At 40.8% G+C, this 27,263-nt stretch overlaps 1 protein-coding gene across 1 annotated transcript in view; it reads right to left on the bottom strand.

The window, feature by feature from the left end:
* erfl3 (Ets2 repressor factor like 3) overlaps positions 1–27,263 on the bottom strand; it is a 65,613-nt gene that overhangs the window by 5,758 nt on the left and 32,592 nt on the right. The window contains exons 2-4 of the mRNA XM_032557559.1: positions 13,005–13,239; positions 1,819–1,934; positions 286–1,418 (exon numbers count right to left, since the gene is read on the bottom strand). Of these exons, the coding sequence (XP_032413450.1) occupies positions 286–1,418; positions 1,819–1,934; positions 13,005–13,239 (1,484 nt within the window). The remainder of the gene's footprint in view (positions 1–285; positions 1,419–1,818; positions 1,935–13,004; positions 13,240–27,263) is intronic.

Consider the following 27,263-nt stretch of genomic DNA (forward strand, 5'->3'; position numbering starts at 1 on the left):
GCGGTTTTATTTATTTTACAACTGACCTCACTTTCTTGTTAGTCTACACCTTGAAAGTATTCATATCTCTTGAAAATTTAACCCATAACTAGGGTTGGAGTTAGGGCTGGCACCTGTATGAATCCTGAATAACACACTACTTTCTATTGGTCCATCTCATGCTTGTAAAATCCAATGAAACACAATGAAGTTTGTGGTTGAAATGTGAGAAACTGTGAAAACTTTTGCCAGGTACAATAAAATGACCAAAGAATTCATCTTTGATTAAAGAGAACGTTTACGCACCTTTATCTTTGGGAGTCCAGCACTGTTCAAGGACTGCGTTGAGGAGGAGGCAGAAATGACCCCTGACCCGCTTGCCGAGCTCAGGTCGCTGCCGAAGGACAGCGAGGACCCCAGTCCAGAGGTGGAGGACATGGACCCGGACCCAGAGCCAGAGGACAGAGAGCTCTGCCTCGGTTTGCCCTGGCTCTGTCCGTCCCTCTGCTTCCTCCCCAGAGGTGGCGGCTGCAGCTTGAACTTGAAGGGAGACATGTGAGGTGGCTCCTCCCCCAGGTGGAGAGGGTGATGCATGGGGTGGGAATGGGGGTGTGAGTGGGCAGAGTGAGGAAGCTGTGGGTGGTGGTGGGCGGAGTGAGCCAGAGACGGGTGATGGTGTCGCTCTCCGGCCCTCTCCCCTCCCACGCCTCGCTCTGCCCTCTCAGCGGCCATGCTGGGCTTGTCGGCGGCGGGCCGGTGGGGCTGAGGGATCACGATGTTGGGGTACTGGAGGAACGCCCGGGGGCTGAGGCCGTAGTTGTAAACGGACTGGGTGTGGGCCTGCAGGTAGCGCTTCATGTCCTCTGGGTTGAAGGAGAAGTGGGAGCCCAGCATGGGAGACAGCGTGGGGGACGGGGTGTAGGGCAGGTGGGACGTTGGGGTCATGGACAGCGCTGGAGACAGAGGAGGGGCCAAGAGGCTCGCCCCTGGGGGTCCAGGCAGTGGGGACACGGGGAAGGGAGACAGTGGCTCCTGGTGGATCCGGTGCCCCGCAGGGCCACGTGGCCCGGGGTGGCCTGCAGGGTTACCTGGCCCTCCGTACATACGGAAGAGAGCCTCATGAGACAGACGGGGATGGATGATGCTTCGGTAGTTCCCGCCGCCGCCGGGGCCCCCTCCTCCTCCGCTCACACTCCTCTCACCCCTCTCTTCTCCTGCACCAATGTTTCCCTCCTCGATCTCTGAGTTGACCGAAGTACCGTCGCTGCAGTCGCTGACGGAGCCGCGGGCCATCCGTCGCGCCACGGTGCTGAACATGCCCCCGGGGCTGCGCAGATCCTCGTTGGGGGAGAGAACCTCAGAAGGCGTGGAAGGAGGGAAACGGAAATGGGTTCCTGCTCCGGTGGGGACAGGCGGCGCACTCTGAGGTACACTGCTTCCTGGGAACACCAATGAAAAAAAGAAATTAAACGAAATGCCCTGAAACAATCCCATATAACAAAAGCTGCATTTCCATTGACCAAATAACTGGGACTTAACCAAATGTAATGTTTGTCACTGATTTCTCATGTGGCGACTGTATGGTGTTTAACTACTTTTATTTTTGTGTTTTTATGATGTAAAGCAGTTTGATCTGCCTTGTAGCTGAAATGTGCTATGTTGATGTTTGCATTTTTTTCTGCTCTTTGTTTTAGGAGATGCCTTAAGATAACGGATGAAAACTAGCTGTTGTGCTAACTTGAGCATTTTTACATTGACGCTTAATGCTGACATGTTGATTAATATACTTAGTCCTAATTTAATTAGATAAATACAACAAAATATTTGATCCAGGCTTACCAGTGGAACCCACATCGAAAAACGGGTAGTTGACCAAAACCAGTTTGTTGAAGTTGAACTTATATGTGAACCTCTTGCCTTTGGTCTTATGAAGGATCCTCTTGTTGTAGTAGTATCTAGAAAAGAGCAAAAGCGAAACACATCGCACTATTTAATTCAAGACTCAGGCGTCGTGTTGCATCAATCATTTCATCGAAATCATGGAGGCTGCGACAGATGTGCCTGCACGCACTAGCCCACACTTTAATAAGGCACGAGTCTTTCATGCACCCCTCACCGCCGGCACGACAGATATTACAGAGTGTTGTATGACATTTGCACAAAGCAGACCCAGAAAAAGGAGGATGGAGGAGGAGAGGGGAGGGTAAACGAGATGAGAGAAAACAGACAGATGAGCTGTGGAGCAGCACAGTGATGCTGTGTGTAAGGAAAAGCAAATGATTAAAAAGATCAGAGGCTGGTGTGAGCAGCATCACCATCCCAGCCAATAGGTAGGCTGTCCAGAGTGGATTATTAGGACAGGACAGGCTGAAAGTAGATTTTACAGGTGGTCGGGGTGCTTAACACCTGACAGTCTGGTCGTTTGATTAGGGGCCAAAATTGCAACACTTGTTACATTTTCAGTTGGTTTGGTTTGCTTTGACACTAAACTGTGTCAAAAAACCCCCCCAACAAACTAACTGGAAAAACCTGTTCATCTCTTTGCCAGTTATGATTTCATAAAGAGAAATTATAAATGCACCAACAATGATATTAGCAGGTCAAAGTTTGTCAAAAGCAAAGCCAGGAATTTGCATCTTTAATTATAGCTTATTTATTATACCAGCTTATTTTCAGTGTTAAATAAAAGTATTACAAATTGTTGTGTTATTGCCATAAAGCTGTGGTATCCTTAATTCAAAATAACATGCTATGAGATTTCCATATTTATTTGTTGGTTTTATTTATGTAAAAGAGGGTTCAAATGGTGTCAGTGTGGTGCCACACACCAGACGGGACATTTTGTTATCATTTTGCTAGATTTTCATTTTATGTAACAGCAAAGCAAATCCACCAATAATTCAAGCCATCTTTATCTGTTTATGTAATGGCCATTCTCTCCATTTCTCCCCCTGAGCTTTCTCTCTCCCCCATGGTTCCTCCCTACACTACAAGGCTCCATTTTTATTAACCTTTGTCCAGCTACAGCTCTTTATGTAACATCTCTCTCCTTTCTTATCCAGATCCACATCCACTTTTATGTAACCTCCAGAACCCGGGCAGCCACACACCGTCTAAGGGCAGCAGGAGAAACACAGAAACAGGTAGAGAACAAGCCAGGATGCAGCATGCCTCCTAATTTTTACACAAACACACTTTAATTTTCTTTCAGCATGCGTTTTCTAGCACGAGTTAGAAAATGAGGCCTGGTAAAGACAAGGGTTTCTTGAAGGTATCTAGTTATTGTTTGGTTAATCAAAGCCTGCTGATGATCATTTAAACTCAGTGGTAGTTAACTACATGCCGGTGTGTGTCTGTTTTTCCTGTTGCCTTCTTTCTCCCTCTTATTATACCTATTACCAGCCTTTTTCTACCATTTTTCTTGCTCTGGGAACAAGCTGTTGCTCTTTTTCACTTGTCCTCTTCACCCTCCCCTCTCTTCTTCATTTCTCCCACACTCATACCCCCTGTCTTCCACTTTCTCCTCCAACTATCTCCACTGATCCCCCTCGAGGCGATGGGTGAGTGAGGGAGGGACAGCGAGAGACAGGACAGGCCTGCACTGTTGAAAACATTGTTTACGCCAGGCACAAAGCAGCATGTAATTTCTGCTCTAGGGGAGACACTCACAAGGGTCTGGAGAGGAGGGAGGGTGAGGTGATCGGGAGCAAAGGGAGGGAAGGAGACGGAGAAGCAGGCAGGAAATCAGAAAGAATTAAAATCAGAACAAGAGTGTGGCCAAATCAGTTGATTACTGAAAAGTCAACAAGCTGCGCTGCTGACCATCTGAGGGTCCGGTACCAATCCAGACTGGACAGAAAGTCAGAAAAGTTACAGGAACATATTCTCAGTTGGAATACTCCAGATTCAAGGGTGGGTAAAAATATTGATTCATCAACGCTTTGCAACCATCATAGGGTCTTTGTAGAAAACCCTCTGATCATCTTCTCAAGTTTATTGGTAGCTGCATTACCGCCACCTACTGGTGAGGAGTGAGAGTCAGAATATTGTTCCAATACAGTTAAAAAATATTAAAAAATGTGAATTATCTCAGTTTCCACTAGGAGAATTATTTACATTTAGATATATTTTACTTCAGTTTTAACACACTACTGTCATGTTTTAACTTTTGTACTCCAAACTGAGCACAAGTGCAATTTTACTATTTTCCTGTTAAATTATAAATCAGAGCTAATACAATCAAATAGTATCACTTCTTTAACTAGTGAGCAATCTCATATAAAGTCTGTCATGTTTCTACTATTTCCTGATACAAAAACCTGAATCTGGGACATTTAGAACAAAAACAAATAAACCCGTTTTTATAATGGATATATATTCAAATTAGGGCTAAAACACTTTGTTGTTCCATAAAATATGGAAAATGAACTTGAATCGAAGGTGGAACCTTGCACACTAAAGATGAATGGATCCGTGAAGCAAGAAAATACCGAGATCCAAAGTTGGAAACTGCCAACAACTTAGCAGCAACTGGTGGTGAGTCTGGAGCACGTGGCGATCCACCCCCACCCACCGACTCCTGCGCCGTCATACGGGCAGACGGTCTTTGAAGAGCATTTGAACTCACTTCAAAAGAGAAGAAAGGGATTCTTTGAGTGCCTGTGTTTAGCTGCCCACCAAACTTGTGCTGTATGCATACACAGACACTTGCACCTCTAACACACACTGCTCCATATCATTCAGAAACACACATCAGTGACCCCTCAGATTTATCTTTTGCATCTTTATTCCACTCTGTGCTGAACTGAAACGATGGCCCTGACAAGATCCAAGGAAACAAAGGAGCGTGTGATTGACTGTAGGCGTAAGGCTGCAATGATCTGATGATCAAAGCAGAGATAAGCAGCAGTGCAACGCAAGGACATCAACACTTCAAACTGCACATTAATTTTATTTATAAACAAAAACAGACTCTCTCCATTTCCTGACAGAAAAATACACAAGTATACATATAAGAACAACTTTTGAGCTCAAAATTTATGGGTGTAATAACTAAGAGGGAAACTAAAGTTAGGCTTTACAAACATCACTGACAGTATTTTCAGATATTTGTTGTTGTTATTATGCTGTGTCTCAGTGAGTGTGTCTAAAATAAGACCTATCAGTGTAACAAAGTCTGCTGTTTACGTTTCCAGCTACATAATTGGGTTAACCACGGCTGTGGTAGGCAGCACTAAAAATGATTTTTCAAGAAAAATGCAATGCATACTCTGAGCTGCTTTATGCCTTCTGTGATGTCACCACAGTCATGTACAGATGGATGGATGGAAGTTTGTTGTGATATGAATCACAAAAAGATTTACAACCAAACTGCAAAACAACTACAAAAACCATAATCATGAAAGATAAAGGTCACACTAAACTGAGTTTGGTTGATTCTCCGGAACAATCTGACCAGCAACTTTAAAGTTTAAAAAAAACTTAAACTTTAAAGATCTAAAATAAGAAATATTTGGTGTAACTAATGGTTTTTGGGAAGAGAAAATCATGTACTTTGGTTTATAGTAGGGCTAAACATTATATTGTAGTATCATTGTGTGCTATATTCACACCACGAAGGACTGACCGAATTGTTATCCGATATATTAAAAGTATTATGAACCTGTATTTTTCATCCTAATGTAATAATATTCAGCCAGTTGAACAGAGTCATACAGCAACAGACGTTCACACTGGACACTAATGATGTTGCCCAAAATGCTCACAGAGTGATGGAAGCACAAATAAGAAAGAGAGGAAAGAAGAAAACAGGCATATATGACAACTGATATTTCAGTATTTACCATTGATTATCACCAGTGCCCTGACAATTAGAATAACTCTCCAATGCAGATTAAAACTATACTCATAGCATTCACAAAAAGAGGCAAGATCAGTGCAGGGTAATCGTCAACAGGATGGCAGGAGTGCAGCATAACCCTAGGTGCTAAAAAACCCACAATGCCAGCAGATGAAAGACAAAGTTAGAGCTCAAAATGTTCTTGAACATCAAAGTCTGTCAAGTAAAAAAAAAAAAGCCTTTTATAGATGAACTGTGTTTAACATCTTGTAATTTGTTGTCCTGATGAGCTCTTTTTCAGTATCACTCCACACACCCAAACACACCAATGTCCTCCTCTAAAAGCGAACAGTGGCAGCCCCCATCTGCGTGCGCGTGAACAGGCTGTGCCTTGCCCATTGTTGGGCCGTAAATAGGGGCTGACTGTGACAGGAAGTTAGGATTACAATACTCCCCATGCGTCCTGTGTTTATTTTCTGCCTCTTTCGTCAGCGTCGGCTGTTACAAACACTCGCATCCCAGCCAGATCTACCTCAACACATATGCACACACACCAGCTGCTCATACTCAGGTGTGTGTTTGTGTGAACAAGTCGCACACGTCAAAGCCCTTCGTGTAACGGTGTTTACTGAGTGGAAAAGGAAATTAAATGTGTTTGTGCGAGCATGTGGGCTGGGGGTGTGACTTGTGAAGATGTTGCATGCTCTGTACGAATGCGTGCAATGATATAAATACTTTTGATGCATTTACATCGATGTGAATGTGTTTATTTTGAAGAAAAGGGCCTGGTCAGGCTCTGATTGGCCCGGTCACACGCTCTGTGGGCGCAGAGATGTAGTAGAGCAGAGCAGAAAACAGAGACCCCATTCAACTGAGGACAAAGACAAACACACAGAACTCATGTAAGTTGAATACATACATGCTGCAGATAGAGACAATGGTTAAACAATGCATGCAGTGGTTCTGTCCCTGCAGTTTCTCCCTGGCGCTAGGTGCTTCTACTGAATGCACGGCTGTAAACAGACAACCCCTGACCCATAAACAGACCCTGCCAGCGTGGCGGATAACAGGGTGCAGATGCAGCTGCATTTCCTGCAACAGGTTTTGTAAATGTGGTCACTCGGGTTAGAACTAAATGTGCAGTTTAAAAAAGCATTCGTGTAACACATCGTGAAATTCTCAAGTGGTGGCCCATCAATTAAATAAATGCTGGGAAAGAACCGATTGTGTGTAAGGAAAGCCTGCTTGGGCAACAGTCTGTACAATGGTGCGTTTGTGTACACGAATGAGGGCATGAGCTGTGTTGGTAATCTTTACCAGCTGTGTGTGGCAGTCGCCGTGACCTCTGACCACCGAGCAAACGGTGGCTGATGACTGGCCCGACACGGAGGTCTGGGGGTCTAAAGGAGCTGGGACCTCTTAGCGTGATTACACTCATTAGGGCAGCACTCTGCGATGCCTGATTGGTAACAGGCTTCATTTGCCTCCACCCTGCTTGGCTCATTGCAGTCGTTCTGTTTCATGAGAGCACAAAGTGGTGCAAAAAGTGAGCAGTGAAACAAGCAGGTTTAGGCTTTTTTTTATTTCTCATTTCCTTCAAGTAACCACAGATAAAACTTAACAGCAGTGGATTTAAACTTTCAGAAATCTTAAAGGATGGAAGTGAAGAAGACTGGAGATGTTTTTATGTGGCTCTGGAGCTAAAAAAAAAAAAAAGAACCTCATGACTGCTTTAAAGGGGACCTATTATGTGGAATTCAAATTTTCCACGTTTTTATGCTTCCAATTGGATCTCAACTACTTCTGAAAACAGTCCAGGCACTTAAAGAAAAAACACCCGGACGGTTCTAGGCAACAAGTTAATGCTTTTTGGTGTCTGGAAAACAAGCCGCTTCATAAAGATCTTGATTGTTAAGTCACAATTGATGAGCGCTGCGCGGTTACCTAGCAACCTGAGCTAAGCTCCAGCACATTTGGTCACCTAGTTTTTCCGCTGTATGCGTTGTACAACGGCTGCTGGAAAAGACTAGTATTTTGTTGTTGACTTTTGTTGTTGAATTAAGAAACCATTTGCGTAATTCTTGTTGGTTGTGCAGGTGGCTTCACTTCTGCTTTTCAAAGACATATGGTTGTATGTTTGAGCATCTGTTTGCAGCTATTTTCACGTGTGAATGTAAACGCTGGCCGATGTTCCCAGCAGCAGGTTATTTGGATTTAAAGTGACAACGCCCTAAAAAACAGCTCATTCTATAAGGAGCTGAAAATAGACAGAACTGACCAGACTAAAAACTCATTATTTAAGAATTATTTTGTGGAAAAAAATTAATGAACGTATTTTGTACAGTCCATAGACCTATCCTAGCCTGTCCAGGAAAGCATAATATTAATAAATCTGACTTTCTGCATCAGTATAGGACAGCAGTGTCACTAAACTTTTCCACATTTTGTCCTGTAAAAACAAAATTAAATGTATTTTAGGAGTGTGTACTTAAACCTTCTTAAAATTCCTGCAATTTGACCTGGGAGTGTTTAATGTACTGCATGCAGGATGTAAAAATGCAACAATAAGAAAACACATTGTTTAAATTTGGAAGTGTTGCATGCAGTTTGCCTCATTTGCTACAAAAAAAGAGAGCCCATGACTATATAATTTATTCCCAGTAAATCCAGCTATAAACTGAGATCTTTATCCAGCGATATAAAGGCGTTAGAGGTTTATTAGAGAACATAAGTGAACAAACAGCATCATGAAAACCAGGGAACAGAGAAGGGAGGTCAGGGAGAAAGTCGAGGAGAAATCTGAAACACGACTGGGTCATAAAACAAATTCCCAAGTGTTGAACAACTTGCAGAGCTCCGTTCAGATCCATCATCTGAAAATGGAAAGAACTACCAGGACAGGGCCGACAAACCTGAACCGACAAACCAGACAAGGACGACATTAGTTTGAGAAACAACCAAGAGTTTCACTGTAACCTTAGAGGAGCTGCAGCTTTCAACTGCTCAGGTGGGAGAAACACTTGACATGGAAACGGAAGATTTTTTTATTTGTAAATGCAAATACTTTGTTTGGATCTACCACATAAAATCCCAATTAAATCCACTGGGGTTTGCGGCTGTCAGGTGAAAAAATATGAAAAATTTGGGGGGATATGACAGAATACCTCTGTAACCACTTTAATTCATAAATAAAAGCTGAAAAACGACAGTTAACTTCTTAACATCCGCCGCTTCCACAAGCACGTTCCTGTACGCTAACACACACTCGCACAGTTTGAGTGTAATCCTCTCAACATGAGCGGGAATTTCACAGCAGCCATGGGAGCAGGAGGCCAGGATGACGCATGGGCCGAGGCCGTGTCCCCTCAGCGGAAAGCCGGCACATACGCACATGTCCACACACAATGAAGGCGTCCTGATTAAGGGAATTTCCACCATGTGCGCGGCAGGCAGAAAAGAATAGGAACACCGGGGTAAAAATAATAATTACAAAAGCTGAGTGATAAAAGGAACACTTCAAAACAAGCAGGCCTTTTCAAGTGTGTCGGCTCGCTGCCACATGCTGACTGTGGGCTCCATTATTAGCAGACTGCAGGTTTTCTCCATATGAGGGGCACAGGGAGGCCTGCTCTCCAGCACTTCGCTCCATATGGGGATGGTTACAGTGCATGTGTGATTCTGTGCTCCTCTTATAAGTTAATCAATCTTTAGTCATCTTGGTGTCTTGAGAGGATTCATTTCTGCAGATTCTTGATGCGAGGGCAGCGCTGGTTTCAAATCAGGTTAACTCTCATGCAGTGATGGTCAGTAACGCGTTACTGTAATCCGATTTTTTTTTTTTTTTTTTTAAAGTATCAAATAAAGTAAGGGATTACAATTGCAAAAAAACAAGAATTTTGTTTGTGAGAATCTCGGGGCAGCGTTTAAAGCTGACATTAATTTAACTCGGTGACAATAACATTTCATGAGTGGGAAGAAAACGTATCTCCAGTGAAAACCTCCACTTCAACTCTGAGAAAGGACCTAGAAAGTCGCAGAAACCTCCGGATCCCCCCTCTGACATGACCGCTGTGGATACCAGATCTAACTCCACTGGGCAAACCTCCAACTGTCCCTCTCCTGCTAAATAGGAGATAATAGATTTTTAAAACTTATTATTGCTCCTCTCTGCACTTCATCTGTTAAAAGATGACAACATGAGTAATTTGGAGCTCGGTGAGGAGTTAGACGCAAATAATGTTATCTGTGTATTTTACATCTATTCGAATACAAAAAGTAAAAGTATTTTACGTGTCGAAATAGGAATAAATACAGTTCAATGGAATTTTCTTAAAAGATATAGTGCAATTTGAAGACAAATTGAAAAGAAAATGTTTAAATATTCCCTGAGGTTCTTCTTTATTTGACTATTTTTTTCTATCATGGAATATGCAGGAAGAATACAATTACCTTGTAATTGTATTACAATTACAAATTGTAATACAATTACAATTTGTAATACAAATTTGTAAATACAAATTTGTAAATTTGTATTACAAAGTATTACAAAGTGTTACTTTGTAATACTTTGTAATACAAAGTAATACAATTACTTTGTAATTGTATTCTTAAAACCAAAAGATGTAAAGGCCTTATTGGGCAATTGGGTTACTGCTGTAACTCTAATTTGCTGCTTTATAGCGTATTCAGGTTGTGCAGTGTTGTGCAATGATTATTAAAGCAACTAATTACTATTGAAGATTATTAATCAGCAAACTTTCTGGGTTATTTTCTTGGGAAAGTAATCAGAAATCAGTAATTAATTACCATTTCCCAGTACCCTGATGAACACTGCCCTCATGTTGGTCGAGGGTGCAGGATCTTATTCGCTGATCTTCTTGCTCTAATTCTGAAGTGACACCAGGTCATACATGGTGTCCAACAGGGACAAACCAGGGGAACCTGAGGACGAGATTGCAGGAAGGACTAGCTGGCAATCAGTCTCCAAGTCTGGTCCATCAGACAGCACTAAGACCCACTATATATAAGCACTTACCGAGGCCTAAGCTCCAAATCTACTCCAGCTCCAAACGGATGGACAAGCTATAAATACAAAGCCAGACAACAAGTATTCCTTTCTATCTAAATCTGGGAGGCTAAATCCAGATTGCTGGTCTCAATAATTGTGCCGTTAAATGTGGGCAAACATAAGCAGTCTCTTTTAATGCCGGCTGTCCTCCTGGGACCCCGTCTGTAACGGACGTCGTCCTAATCTCACCAGTAAACGAGCATTTTTAAGCTGTGCTATGGAGCAATCCAGTGCATCAATCCAGTGCGTTTCTCTCCCTTATGTGGCTTTCTTTAAAGTGCTTAACCTAATCTCGACTGTCTTTTAAAGACACAATGAGTCGGAAACTAAAGAAGGAGTGAATGAGACGGGATCAGACCAGAGGAGTTCCTCAGGGTAATGGACTTGCTGTTGGATTCAAACGAACATGAACGGACAAAACTGTGAACATACAGAAACCAGAACACTGGATTTAGAGAATACTTATTCTTTCTTTGTCAAAGTCTAAATGCAAAAACATTAAACAGATATTCCAACTATAGTATTTCAGTTTAAGCAGCAGTAGAAATAATTGTTTCTTCTTTAAAAATTCCAGATCGGGTTAAAGATTTTTACACATTTTGTGTAAAATACCATGAGGTTTTGACTGAGGATTTCCTTATACTGAGAGCTTTTAGCACTATGAACATCTAAAAAAAGCTGCTCTGTGAGCTTCAAACTTAGGACATCCCTGTAATACACTAATGTACTTGGCAGAGTAGGTGTCCATGGATAAAACCTGAACCAAAAGGTGTAAAGACCTTATTGGGCAATTGGGTTACTGCTGTAGCTCTAATTGGAGAAAAACAGCGGCTAAATTTATCCCGTCAAACCAATAAGGTTATTTCTTTTGCATCTAGACTGAGATGCATCCTCACTGTTGTCTTCATGTCCATCACAGTTACAGGCTTTTCTTCTGCAGCATTCAGAGATCACTTCACCACAGTCCACCTGATCACTTCCCCAAAGTCCATCTTTTTCAGTTTTTAGGATTTCATTAACCCAGTTTTGAAGTTGTGGCTCATTAACCTCAGCACTGACTAACAAAATGTGTTACTTTTTGCCCTGATACCTCCATCAGTTTGTATAGCAAAACTTACCAAGCTGAAATTTACAATATTTAGTTCACCGAAGCAGTTCCTTTAGACTTTTTTCTGTATCCCCACAAAAATATCTCGCACTAGAACCAAACTTTCTAGTCAAATGAACCGTTGTTTAATTAAAACGGAGAAAGTTGCTTAGAATGCTCGGTTTATTTGGGGAGGTGTGAATGCTAATTAAACTCTGATGTGGAACAAAAAAGCAAAATCTGCTCTGCCTACAAACTTAGGGTTTGTTTCGATTACAGTGAACTCTGACACAGTTCGAATGCATATGTGAACACCAAGCGATCCAGAGACTGCTCCAAAAGCAGGAAGCAAACTATACCGCAAGGCATTCTGGGTAAATGCAACCAAACGAAGCGTGTGAGTCTAGCGCTAGCAGGAGAAAAAGCTCATGGTCTTTTGTAGGATTTTTTTTGCCTTTTTTCTTTTGCCAAAAGACAAAAGAAATCCTACAACTGTTTAATTTCTACGCTACTTCACGTCTTCTTTTGAGGTTTCTGTGTCATTTCCTTCAGTGGTTCTGGGTGCAGTGTCACCACAGGTGAGGGGGTGAAAAGATTTTTCAGAGGGTCTGGATCATTTGACACATTGCAGTGTGAAATCGAACCACACCAGGTGAAAATGTAACAAATGCTGCAATTTTGGTCCTAATCGAACATCTACTGGACTGTCAGGTGTGATATTACGTAAAATAAGGTTTAAGACAGACATTCACAGAGAGTCTTACCAACATGTTTACTCATTTGTGAATACATTCAGGATAGTTCATACCCTTAACCTTGCATACGTTGATAAACCTAAATTCAAGTGATTTGTTTTTGTATACAAAAAACAAGTAAAGTGATAAAACTCCATCGAGACAGTTTTGTGTCTTGATGGAGTTTTCTCTGCTGAAGCTTGTGAGGTTTATGAGATTGTCTGAATTAGCAGATGAAACGGTGATAGCTTCGCTCTCACAAATAATCACCCTCAGTCAGTCAAACTGTCTGCCTACCTCAGCGCTCTGCTGAGCTTGTCGTAGTTCATCTGTGGTTTACACTTCCTCGCCCCCCACAGCCGGGCCACCTCGTCCGGGTCCTTGATGACGAACTCCCCGTAGTCGCCTTGCCACGCGATGACATCATGATACTCTTCTTTCCTGAGCAGCTCCAGGATGAAGTGCCACAGCTGGATCTGCCTTGACCCGGGGCTCGACTCTGGCTTGTAGGCCCATTCTGGAAAGGCGAACCCTGCAGCAGGCAGAGCAAAAGGGTGAGCGGGTGGGATCTGAACTTTGCCTGAAACCATAAAGTGGTAGCAATGATCTCCAATGTGGGGTCTTGAAACAATCGGTGTATGCTCAGAGACATTACATTTTCTGGCAGATGATTGAAAGCAGCGCATATCGTTCTGTTGTGCATTGCAATAATAATAATAATAATAATAATAATAATAATAAAAAAACATTTAAGAGGTTCGACACCTGCAGCGCGCTTAAAGGACTCAAACTGTGATTTATCCAAATTTATTCAAGCAATATTTTCAGTATTGGCTTTAGAAATGGAGTACTTTATTTCTTTTTAACTCAGATTCAAGTTACATTTGACCTCCTCCTTTGGTATCGTCCTGCTGTGATTTTTTATTCGCTTTGGACTTGAGAGGCACAAAATTTAAAAGAACTAGAGCTGCACAATACGTTGCATTATTAAAGGGCTGCAATATAACAATCATAAAGGATTGCTTGGATGCAATATTTGTTGAGTTAATGTATTTTAAGTTTCATGCATTCACACTCTACTGGTATAGTAATATACCCGGCCAGCTTCATGGACTTTCATTTTAGATGCTAAAGTTTCCAGAGAGTTGTGAAGACCTAAGAATAACTGTCACAATATTCAACAATGTTACTGTAATGCTTTCCTAATACAATTTTTTTTGTAAAAAAATAAATAAAAAAATAACAACCTGGAAAACAAATATTAAATTACCTGTTGAAACTGAAACTGGTAGACTTGGATATGAGGAAGAATAAATCTCAACACTAAGTCTTACCAAACACTGAATGTAAATATTGTCAATTGTACCACAAACTGTACAACAGGGGTGTGTCAATTCCAATGTCATAGCAATTTTCAAATCTGTACAATTCAGATTTGATATAGGTTTGCAAAACAAAGTTTAATCACTTTCTGAACACTGAAAATGTGCAGAGCCAAATTACGCCATACCATCCTGTGAGTTTTTCACTGAGACAACTGTGCTGCAGCTTTACCAAGAAACTAAAAGAAAGCTTATCACTGCCCTAACCAAAACAACCAGAGACACCAACACAATAACATGTGATGCAACTTGCAAAAAGGTAATCTAAACATGGCTAAATGTTTAACATTTAAAACTGAAAAAGACACTTTAATGTCTCCATTTTTCATTCTGTCTTATAAAGGAGACTGGAGAACACTGTGAGGGTTCTTTGCACAACTATAGATTGAAGTAGAAATAATTTTGAATCAAAAATTGATTTTGAATTGAATTGTGAGAAAGTGAAAGATTCCCAACATATGAAATCAATAAATATTACAGCAGCAGCAACAACCTATATTGAAAGACGTTCATTCTAAGTATTACAGTTGATCAGCTATAGTAGAAAACTTTGAGGTCAAACTTTTCACTGATCATATTATGAGGTCAAGCTTGTTGTGCGATGCTTCCTGTTGGTGTCACCGTCTGATCCAAACTATCTCTGTTCTGCAACACCAGCGTGAAAAACGCTGCGCGAAACTAAACCTTAATGAACAAACAACCAAACAAAACTCTGACATATTTCAGCCAGGATGTGCAGCTCTGTGTTCATCTTAATCACGACTCTCATTGACTTTTCTAAACCACTTCCCCATGCTGTCATTAGGTCACCGCCTCGCCACAGCAGCTCTTTGCAGGAAACACACACACACTGAAACTACAACTGAAAGTCGTTGTGTAAGTGGGCTTTTATGGAAGGGGTAGGTGCTTGAAAAAAAACCTTTCCACGTCTCCTCCACCTCTTTCCTCTTTCAGGCAGTCACTCTTTCCCCTGACCAGAGGAAAACAACATGGCCAGTCATTCCTCCTGTCTATCCCTCCATCTCTCTCTCTCTCTCTCTTCACCCTCCGCTTGAAGGAAACGCAGAATCGGAGGCGCAGAATGAGACCGTAGGCGAGGGTATATGACTGTTTTCATGAGCATGTGTGTGCCCAAATGCACGAGCCTGAAAGAGTTTATGTGGCATTGCGTGTGTTTAAAAATGTTTGTGCAAGTCTCCCACTAACATTCTGTTGCCTGGGTGGTCAATAAATCTGACACGACTGAGCAAAACAAACTATTGGAGCGTAGTATATTGCCAAATTTTGCCTGGACTGGATTTTATTTTAGCTACACTCACATTGATGGCTCAGAGATTAGAAATACAAGGTTGGCTAAGACAAAGAAACATAACCCATCCTGCTTGAATGTCATCTGCAACACATATGGATACTTCTTGTTGAAAAAAGCATCAGATAAGAGGATGAACAACCAGATGAATTTGCATCAAAGCATCCTCCAAATCTGTTGACTCTTCTGGTAGAGATGAGTAGTAGAATCTCAGGGTGAATCTTGACCGAGTTTATTTATTCAGTAGGAAAAAGAAAATCATTTTGTGGTCATTTAAAAGAAAATCTCGATTAAAGAATTCAGCTTTATTTAACAACCAGTGTTTTTTGTCCCTCCAGAAATCTAAAAATAGGACAGAATCAAATTTCTTTCACAAACTATTCAAAATGGGAAAGATAAGAAAATGGACATTTAAATAAATAGGTGTTTACATGGCAAGAAATGTAATGAAAACATATACTTGTTCAAACTTGTAAATTTCTACAGTCTGACAAAAAAACTGAAAGGCGCCAAATAAGTCTGAATGCCAAAGTTTATGTTGCCACCACAAAAAGTGAGCAAGTCAGAGGGGGAAACCATTTCCAAAGTTTATTGTCTGCGATTTTCAGCATAGAGAAAAGACTCTAGAAAAACTACAGACGATTCCTTGGTGCTGATTGGCTGTACCCCAATTAACAGCTTCTTTTGGGGTGCTAGTACAGTTTCATATTGTATATATTAAATTATTATCATCAAAATATGCCGTTATAAGTATTTATTTCTAGTTACTCATAGATTCTAAGTGTTCATGGATGGCTGTGGTCTTCAACCATAACGAGTGGATTCAAATTTAAGGATAGATTTTAGTCTAAAAAAATTCATCTTTTCTTGCAATAAATGTTTTATTAAGACTTTAAATATAGTGAGCCATTGTTGTACTGGGCAACTGTGCCTTGATTAGTAAATAAACTTTCTCTCATGTACATATTTAGCCAAGACCTAAGAAGTTAATAAAACTACAACCTTCAATATCATCATAGAGCAAAATAAACATGTTCAAAACACAGATGAATGTAATTATTACAGTAATTTTCTTATGTACGCCTGTGAGATTTCTATTGTTATTTATTTAGCTAATTATACATTTCATTTGAAAATCCAGGAAAAGATTAATAATGAAGCATTATGAAATTCAGAGAATCCAAAAGCAAAGCGTTGTGATGGATAAACGGGACTAAATCGTCAGATTATGGATGTCCAGGCGTGTCAGTCTGGACGACGGCCTGCAGCAGAGATGGGTAGCCCTGATAATCTCTTCTGCCCTAACCATTTAAGAACCATTGCATAACACAAAATAAGGCTCATAGCAAACTTTCGTGTATATAAAAAACTGCTTAATGCCTTCCTACTCAGTAAGGAGCCATTTCTCATCATGATTATGCTGCGTTTTCCCTCCACAGCGATCTATCTGCAAAGCATGGTCAATGATTCACGAACACCTACTCACAAGTCATTTTGTGATAGAAAATAAAGATTTCTGATGTTACTCAAATTATGTATGAGATGCCTACACATTTTCCATGCTCACCATAGCAGCTAAAGCCACAATTAAGAGCGTCTGGACCTAAACTATGGATCTATGTCCCTGCGAGTAACATGTGAAATGTCCATCTGTGCAAAAAATAAAAAATAAAAACGTCAAACTGTCATCTGTAGTTTCTAAGACTTTCCAGGGCTGCATATGTAGGTGGCAGTTAACATGCAAATGACAAAGTCACTTTGTTTCCTTTTTTCCCTTTTTCTCACCCTACTCCTCCTCCTCCTGTCTTGCATGCATTTATATTAAATCAGGAGGCAGAACCAAACAGTGAGGCATCACAACACATTTTCCTGTATAGACTTCAAGATGGCAAAAGAGAAATGGTGATTATATTTTACAATGATCAAGATCGGCTCAAACTGAAGAGACTGGTCATATCTCCATCTGGCTGGAATGAATAAATGAAGAGTGCTGACCACATCTTCACCACTAACCCTGACGTGTTGCTGTTAAACTAGACAGCTGCTCCACTGAAGCCAACATGGGATGACTGTGTGTAGATGTCTGCATGTAAAGCAGGGAGCTGTAAAAAATAAGCAGAGCTTCTCAAACAAACACCAGATGAATATGGCATGAAAAACAGCTTCGCGGGTTTAAAGCTGCTATGCAGACACTGAGCAGTTAGATGGTCTTTTGTGCATATGCAATCATCTGTTTCAACTTTGGCACTGGAAGTGAGGGAAAATTACCCAGAATACTCGGTGGTTTTGCAGTTCTGGAAAAAAAGTTCTTCAACGTTATTCTGGAGTTAAATTCGACAGCTACCTTTCCCCCTGTTCTGCAAAGGTTAGTGTGAAATGCCCACAAAGCTGCACTGGCGCCAATTAAGGTTTGATCTAAAATGAAGGCAATTTCCAAAGACATTTTGTTGTACTGACATAATCTTACGTTTGCAAGGTAAAATTGTGGTGGAATGCAATTCTGCTCATGGTGGCAGCATGTTGGAGCAGCTCTGTTATTTTAGTTCTGACTTGTTCTTTTTGTAGACTTTTGTTCATAATGGGTTTAGCTGAGGCATTGCAGGTTTTGACAATTATTCCCTCTGGTTTTGGATGTGGTCACCTGGAAGGATTTTTGCTCTTCTTTTTTTTTTTTAACTATTGGAGAGTTGCTATGATCTGTAAACATGGCAACAAGGTATTTTTCACAATTGAGAACAGCAGATTACCATATCAAAAGCTCTAATACTTGAATTATGACCCCTAATCCTAAAGGAGTTTAAAATGAGTTTCATGGACACAGAGCAGGACCAAAGAGCAGAGCATAAATGCATCCTTATGTTTAGGATGCATGTATCGTATCACTTTATATTTGTCGTGATAAATTTCCCATCATAAGAATTTTGATTTATCATTATCACAATAAATTACAATTATTGTTTTAAAAAAACAAAGTTAAGTCTGAAGAAGCAGAGAGGTCTGAGAAGTCTTTCTAGAACATGTTGAGACCTTCAGTAGATAACAGGAAGGATGAATGTATTATAGCAAAGATACTATGCTTTACTGTTTTGAGCTTTAAACCTCTGTGATGGAACATGCTTGATTTGGCAATGTTTGCTGCCTTTCAGATATATAAAAGTTAAAAATCAACATTCTCTAAGGAGGATAGTAAGCAACCAAACAGCAGATATTTTGAATCTGATACGAACCCCCGTATTAGAGGCGGTTAGGGACAAAAACCACCTACGGACAGCCAAAATTTGCAAATAGTTTAAAATACCAAATAATACACATTAATACACACAGTTGAAACTGTCTTACTGCTACTGCAAAATCTAACATATACAAAGTTTCTTATTTCTGCTCTTAGGGGTACAACCAATCAGTGGTAAGGAAAATTAATGCCCCTGGCTTGACTAATATTTTAAATATGCATATGAAAAATTGAGTGAATCAACAGGTTTTCCAGTTGTAGTTTAGGGTTACATTCCACAGAAAATTCAGCAAATAAGTGAATCTGCGAAGCGCCGGTGGTCATAGGGTTGATGGATGGATGGATAATTATGTTACTGGGAAAAATATTTTAAGTAAATTCTAAATGTTTATTGAAAACAACCCTAAAATATGTTATTTGTTGAAGAAACAAGTAAGGACCCAAGTTAAATGACTAAGCCAATACACTTTAATGACCTAAATACTAATCTAGAATCAATATGCATTAGGTACGTTGGATGACAAGAGCTCAGCAAAACAATCCAGTGACACCGTCCTTGAAACTATTTCATTTAGTCGCATGCGTGTCCCTAAAAATAGAGCGGAGCCCTGATGAGTTCCCGTCATCAGCAGCAACATAAATCAAAAACTGAGCCACACGGTTCAGGTTTGTGTTTATATGCCAACTGTGCAAACACGTGCCGGGATGTTGTGTACTTTGTATAACTCATCACAAAGCAGTAAATCAAAGAGGGCACATGTTAAGTGTTTTTCTGTGCTGGTGGAAAAGCAGAGCAGAAAGAACAATCAACACCTCCTTTTAATGAACCTGAGTGTGTGGGAGAGATGGAAATTAAACTATAGGCTCTATGCAACAGTTGGACATGCTGTGATGTGTAAGGCTGAAAAACTAAGCTAATCCAGAGAGGCTTTAAACCAGCTTTATCTCTGGTGGTCTGAAGGGGACAATTTAAGGTGGTGCATGGTAAACCTTTGCAGTACAGAGGCTGATAGCAAATACTGCAGGACTCATCGGTTCTAGATGGTTATACTTTATGCCTTCTGCTAAATAATAAACATTCAGCAGAAAATAAGAGCATTTCTTTCATTTGCTGTTCAGCTGTAAATCTCAATCTTCAGGTTTGTTCTCAAATACAAGAAACTTGGAAAGAAGAAACATTCAAGGTTATATTAGCCGTGTTTTCATCAACATTTTTTATGCGCATTTTTAAGTATCACATTGGAAATGGTTGAGGGAAATGGCAACATTACCTTCGCAAAAAAGTTTTTAAGCCCTCTTTAGATGGTTTTGCCTTGTCTGAAAAAAGATGGAAACACGTTTTCTGAATATGTTCTAATGTCGCAAACTTTCCCACCAGTCTAAACCTCCCAGTCCAAACCTCCATTTGGTGGAACCAAACCGGCACGAGGTACTCCAGGCTAATAAACATCTTTGTTATTACGGCCATGTGTAACATCAACATCTGATGAAACCACAACTGGTTGATTCGCTCCAAACCAGTAGATGGAAACATCTCAAATTTGCATTTTCCTACTCCACATTTTGGAACATTTTGTGAAAAGGAAAGTTGCACTCATGTCTTCTTCTTTCCATCATTGGTTCTTGGTGCAGCGCCACCACAGGTGAAAAGTGAGACAGGTTTCTCAAAAGATTTGGTTTGTTTGACACAGTGTAGTGTGAAGGCAAATAGCACCATCTGAAAATGTAACAAATGTTGCAATTTTGGTCCCCAATCGAACCGAGTCAACCAGACTATAAAGTGTGGAAACGCCCTCAAAGCCAACTTATTTCAGTATCAGTGAGGTGCTCAAAATTAACCCAGAAGAAAAAAAGAAGATATTTATGAGGAAGCTGTATCTTCTGCGATCAGTCTGACGCCCTTTTAGGCTTCAAGAGAGAAAAACTTAAAGTAGATAACGGTAAGGCTTAAAGTACAGAAAAGTTGCTCTGTTTCATCCTTAAAGCATAAACAATCCATCCATAAACAGCTTCAGTCCATCAACTGGACAGAGCATTTCCAGTAAAGTTTTCATAGAAGATAGCTGAATCTTTTCTGCTTTTTCATCAAATGAATTTGGAGAGGCAATACGCCCTGCTGCACAAGCTGTGTGTGTGTGACAAAGATGGTGAGGATTATGTCTGGAGGAATGTTGAGAGAAAGAACAGGTGTCTTTGTCCGTCCGTTCAGCTGAAGTCCAGCCCGGCCCGATCTGTCCTGACTAACACTGGATCCACTAACACACACACACACAGATCTGTTTCATCAGCCTCATACACCCCAGAGGAGAATTTCAGGAGGGAATTTTGGGAATCTGTGTTTTTCAAGCTGAACAGCAGGATGAAGAGGAGCAGCGGGGAAGAGCCTGCAGAGCATGACATAACCCCCACCACCACACTTAACCTCTCTGACCTCCACTCTCCCTCTCTTTGGCTCCTTTCCACCATCACCCGCCTCCCTCCCTCCCCGGGGGAGACACCAGATAGCCATTACAGCCTGAATGCACGAGCCCGACACACACACAAGCACACACTCTGCATCAATAATGTAGAAACCGGCGTGGAGCGTTGACGATAGGGGTGCGCCTAATCTCTGCCCTGGGACACCACCGAGAAAAAGCAAGTGCGTCAAGAAGTGTGTGTGTGAGGGTGTGCGTGTGTGTGTGTATTGTGAAGTGGGACAAGTGAGGGGCAGGTGGTAGAAAGTAATGCAAAGCGAGCAAAGAGATGGAGGATGGAGGGAGGGGTTGGAGTGAAAGAGAAGAAGGCAAGATGAGATGGGGTGAGCTCTAGGACAAGTAAAAGAACAGAAAGAAGAGAGAAAGAACAAGGGATGGGGGAGGGAGGTCTGGGAAACAAGAGTGGGAAGAAAAAGAAAGTATGACAATGGTTAGTGTGGGAGAAAAGTGAGTGAGAGGGGGTGGACGGAGGGAAGGAAGGAGGGAGGAGGAAAAGAGGGGGATTAAGGGAGCGATGAGATCATAGCTCATCTGGTAGTCTGTTGTCATTCCAGGTCAGATTGCTGAGATCTCCCCCTCCTTCTCTCCCTTTCCTTTACTCCATCCATCTCTCATTCCCGCTCTCTTTCCCTCCTCTGAGAGTACAGATGACCCTCTTCCTCTTTGTGATCCTGGTAGCAGGCTTTGAATACCGTTGCTATTCCAGCTATGTGTGGCGCTCAGCGTGTAAAAACAGTAGGGGAGAGCGGGGAAGATTAATTGAGAGAGCGAGAGAATGAACGAAAAGGAGTGAGAGAGAAAAAAGAAAGCGTGAAATAAGGAAGAAAGGAAGAAAGAAAGCAGAAAGGAGCAACAGTGTGATGAAAGAAAGTGCAAAAGACCGGGAGCAAAAAGACAGTGAAAGAAAGTGGAAAAAAACAAAACAAAAGAAAGACAGAACAAATAAAAAGAAAGAAGCAGAGCAAAGAGAAAAAAAAGGGACTTAACAAAACAAAAATAAGCAAAAACGATCAGCAAATGACCTGGAAATGTGTGAAAAAGCAGCCAAGGTTCTAAAAATATCTTCAGAAAAACTATTGATTAATGCGACTTCTGTGAAAAAAAAACATAAGTAAAATATAAAAAACACAATGAAGGTAAGACTTGTACAGTACTGCACCCTGAGAACATTCTTGTTTCCAAGTAAACTTGCTTTGTTGATTGTGGATGATTAATGGATTTCACACGTCAGCAATTTTCTCAATTTCATATTTAAATAAAAGGTGTCACTGCACTTACCCTCATCGCTAATCTGCGGTCGATCTCACAGAATAACACAAAAAACTAAAGCTGAACAGCAGGATGAAGAGGAGCAGTGGGGAAGAGACAACCAACCATACTACACTTACAACTAAGGTTAAAATCGAAGACAAAACCAATCTTAAAATAAAGCAAAGTTTCAGCTCCTGTATTTTGTAAACACCATAATGATAATCTCAGATAAACATTTCTTGATTTTAAACAAATTAAAAATGCAACTTTTGTACTAAATAATCCAACACCTAATACGCATCATGATTAAAAATTAACATCTGATGTCTGCATTAGCGCTTTAGCACCGAAGTGTCACAGAGGGCAAGTCCTGATGGGAAGGAGGCAGAGACAGACGGGCGGTCAGACAAAGTATTAGTGAGAAAAGAGACGAGGAGAGAAGAGATTCCTAGAGCTGTGAGTCCGACTCAGCAGCAAATCAACTGACAGGGCCGTGCCAAAGTAACAGGAGAGTTGCAGACTCAGTTTTTTTTTTTTTTTTTAATACAAGGCCAGGGCCTCTGAACAGCCATTAGCAGCAGCTGGCTGCCACTGTACGACTTTAACCACACTCAGCTTTAGCGTGGATGTGGGATATGAACACTGTGTATGGATGAAGGAGGTGAGGTCACTGTCTGATGTCAGAGTGTTCAGAAAAGCACTCAAAGTTAGGACGCTTATTTACTTAAAAGGACTTTTATATTAAAGCATACAGATTTGTTCTTATCTTTCAGATATTTTGAAAATGAAAAGGCAGAATCTCATAGGATGGAGGGATGAGGAAGACTGGAAGGCTTTGAAACAGAAAGTAAGAGTGATAGGAGAGGAAGGAGGGAGGATGGAGGTGGGCCTGCTCGGCAGGAGGAGGAGGGTAATCAGAGCGCATATGCCTAAATCCCAAAGTGTCTGGGCTCTTCCCACAAGTCCATTAAAAATTTATTTGGCCAATATTAGAGAAAGACTGAGAATGAGTCAAACAGAGAGAAAGACAGGGAGACTGAAAAGTGAAAGAAGATGACAGAAGAAAATGAGAAGTTAACCTCCAGTTTAACTACAATTTATGTATTTGGTACAGATTCAAAACATATGTTTTCTAAAGGGTCTTTAAAGATAAAAACAACAACCAGTTTATATGCAAAAATGTCAAAACTAGAAAAAAAAAGTCTGACAGTGTCAGTTCACTGACTTTGCAGCAATCTCTCTTCTAATCGAATGCGTAACAACAGTCAATTGATTCAATTGAGAGATTAACTTTGCAGCAATTCCTCATTCTGGACATGTAACAATAGTTTAGGAAGAAACCAGAACCAGACTAAGTCTGAGCGGCCGACTGGGGTTTGAGGAAACTTATTGGTTTTTCTACAACAGTAACTTTATTTGAGCAGTTTATAGCTAGGAAAATGGTTAAAAAAGATGTTGAGAGTTAGACACCATCTTTAATTGTTTCTGTGACAAGTTCTGTGCACATTATGTGGTTGATTGAATGTGAGTATCTGGTATTAAAGCCCTTTTTTACTCTTGACTATGACATTTGGTGTTTGCTGCAGAGGACTGGCCACATAGTCTTGCCGTTCTCTACATATAAGCTCTGAATATAGCAGAACGAGTTCAAAACAAGGCAGGCAAAACACAATCCATTTATTCTCTGGACATTTAAAACAAACGCCTGACATCCTGAAGCAGAAAAACAAATTTTTCTGGTTGTGAAAGTGAGCCGAATTATGTTGTGATTATCAACAAGTCATTTCAAAACAGAGGATTTTGTTTGGAAAATATTACAAAGCTCTGAATATATACAGAAATGTGTCATCGGAACATCATAGTAGCTTTCTTAACACAGTTGGCGTGTGTTGGACAAAAGATTGTGACTGACCAGCATAAACAAAAATATCTGCTGCTGTCATGAATAGGGAGAATGAACATGTGAGGTAAAACAGCAGCTACCTAAAATTTAAGACCTAATCTTCAAATCGTCTGCATGAAAAGTTAAAAATATAAAGTTTTACTGTGCAACTTTACATAAGAACGCTAGGCTTCAAGTTAAACCCGACCCAGAAGTTCAAATAGCTAAAAACCAGTCAGTGTAAAACCAAATAGTTTCTCCTTTTACATAAAAACATATGCCTATTTAGTAGAAGAAAGCCATTTTTTACAGCCAAAGCCTTGTACATGAAGGAACATGTTAATGTGTCCATGAAAAATGCATGCATGCTTTGCTTTGTCATTGCAAAGAAAGAGCTGAACAGAAGTAAATACGAGGCCGGCAGAGGAACAGAGGATGTTCAATATGGTAAGTTGTTTTAGTCATTTTTGCAGCCAATGTTTTCTAAAACAAAAATAAACTTTTTAAACTACTTGCAAAGATAAAGAAATGTGTTGAAGTACTTACCAGATTGCACTCCCTCTGTTCCTCTGCCTGTCTCATATTTCCTGGTACTGAGCTCATCGTTTGCAATGACGAGGCAAACATACATGCAGATTTAATTTGTATTGACTGGTTAAAATCAGCACAAAAGATGAACTTAGGAAGATTTCTGATTAAGTATTGGGTAGTAAAGTTGTTCAGAGGAATAGATGGTTATATCTGGTTGTGCTCTGATTGCAGTTTTCTGGCCGATAGCTGATTACAAATCTTTAAAAAGATAAATAAATTATTCCAGAGATGGGATCGGACCATAACTTCCCTCAAAAGATTTCTCAGGACAGTCTGAGCATCACTTGAGTGTCATGACGGGTTGAACAAACATTAAACACCAAACATTTAAACAGAGGGTAGGGAGGCTACTCCACCAATTGTAGAGGTCATCACAGTCCAACATCCTCCATAGGCTCTAAAGCAGAGCCTGGAGAGAACAAGAACTGCTCCGCAACTTTGGAAGAGCTGAAAATAGCAACGCACACACTAACACACACACACACACACTGGAGTCATTGTTCACCAGAGAGAGCAAAAACACAACTTGGATGGAGAGAAGAGGGGAAAGTACAGAAGCGATGGTGGAGGAAGAAGAGGGGGAGACGCAGGCACAAGCGGGACAGAGAATGAGAAGGACATGATGTAAGATGAACAATTTGGCCTCTCAGTGTCGCTCATCGCTTCTCGAAACGCTTCTCCCAGTGAACAGACTGGAGTCTTTTCCAGGAAAACGAGGGGCGGAGCGAGAGAAAAGAAAAGAGCAGAATCCAGAGGGACCTTCAATCCCAGAACAAGAAGGACTCCTTATCTAGCTGAAACGATGACAAAACAGGTGACATAATCTGAAAGAGTTGCACAAGATTTCTAACGTATGACTTAGGAGAAGCAAAAACATTGCACATAAGAAGAAGTTTGATGAAAGTGAAAAAATATGGCTGCACAAACGGTTCAAAATCTTGAAAAAAGTTCTCTATAAAATATTTCCAGGTGTAAAAAATGGATGATCTACATCAGGGTTGGGCAACTCCAGGCCTCGAGGGCCGGTCTCCTGCAACTTTTAGATGTGTCTCTACTTCAACACACCTGAGTCAAATAATGAGGTCATTAGCAGGACTCTGGAGAACCTGACTGCACTTAGGAACTGATTCAACTATTGGATTCAAGTGTGTTAGATCAGGGAGACGTCTAAGAGTTGCAGGACACCGGCCCTTGAGGACCAGGATTGCCCACCCCTGATCTACATATTAAGCACTTAAACTTTTATGAACAGCACCTCTACTTATTAACAGCCAGTAAATCTACGGTAAATATTTAAACACCTAAGACCCAAGACCCAAGACCTTTTAGCATAGAAGTTCAAGTCAGGCTGAAGTGTTCAATGTGTTTTGCTGTCATGTGTACCAGAGGCATATTTCTGGTCGGGGTCAAAGTTGGTGCCAACTGGCCTGTACGACGGTGGGATGTGCAGCAGCACTCTAAGCAGCGTCACTGCTGTCACTTGGCTGATTATACGATGCTGCCTTCCTGTGAGTAGGAACACAGTGATCCTACGCTGAGCCACCTCTGTTTGGTTTGTGTGAATCACCAAAGGGAAACAGAGGCAGCTTAACAGGAATGTTGACTGATGTGTGAAAAGGGCTCCAGTCTGTTGATGAGAGGATGATTTTAGGCTGTGGGGAACAAGGCGTGCAGCTCATACCCACAGGATTCAACTAAATACATACAAAGAGCATGGCGAACATCAGCGCATGCACCAAGAGGTCTCTATAATAACAGACCAGCACTAAAAATGCATCATTCCTTTAGAATGATGCAGTGATTGGAAATGTGAAGAAATACAAAGGGGAATTCAGCTACAAAATCTGACCTTCTGACTTAAGAGTCTTGGTAACTAGGGCTGAAACTAACGATTATTTTTAGTATTTGATTATTCTATTGATTATTCTGATGATTAATTGGATTACAGGATACATTGAAAGAAAATAAATTGTTCAATTCCTTTTAAAAATAAGAAAATAAACATTTATTATTGACTAAAATGCAATAACGTTGCATTTCTTCAGTGAATCTGAATCGGGTGAAGCCAAAACGTTCAAATGTGTTTTTATCTCTAATGCAAAATGCATCTATCTGGTACAGTTTTGGCTTAATTGCTGGTTGTGTTGTTTTTTCAGCAAACAGGCTTTTTTTTCTCCAGTTATCGATAGATAACTAAATTAGCTGATGATTATTTCAATATTTGAGTCATCACGATTAATCAGATTAATCGTTTCAGCCCTTGTAACAACATCAGTGCTCGGTATATTCGGCCATAGGTAAAGATGGCTTAAAGCTATTTATATTTAGTATCAATGGGGTTAATAAAAATGAAGCAAAATATTTATTCCACATGTCTGATTTCGGCTGAGAGAAGGCGAGAGAGAGCAAGACGTCAACAGCTAAAAGTGTGG

This window comes from Xiphophorus hellerii, chromosome 3 (genome assembly GCF_003331165.1).
Source record: "Xiphophorus hellerii strain 12219 chromosome 3, Xiphophorus_hellerii-4.1, whole genome shotgun sequence".
Taxonomy (NCBI): Eukaryota; Metazoa; Chordata; class Actinopteri; order Cyprinodontiformes; family Poeciliidae; genus Xiphophorus; species Xiphophorus hellerii.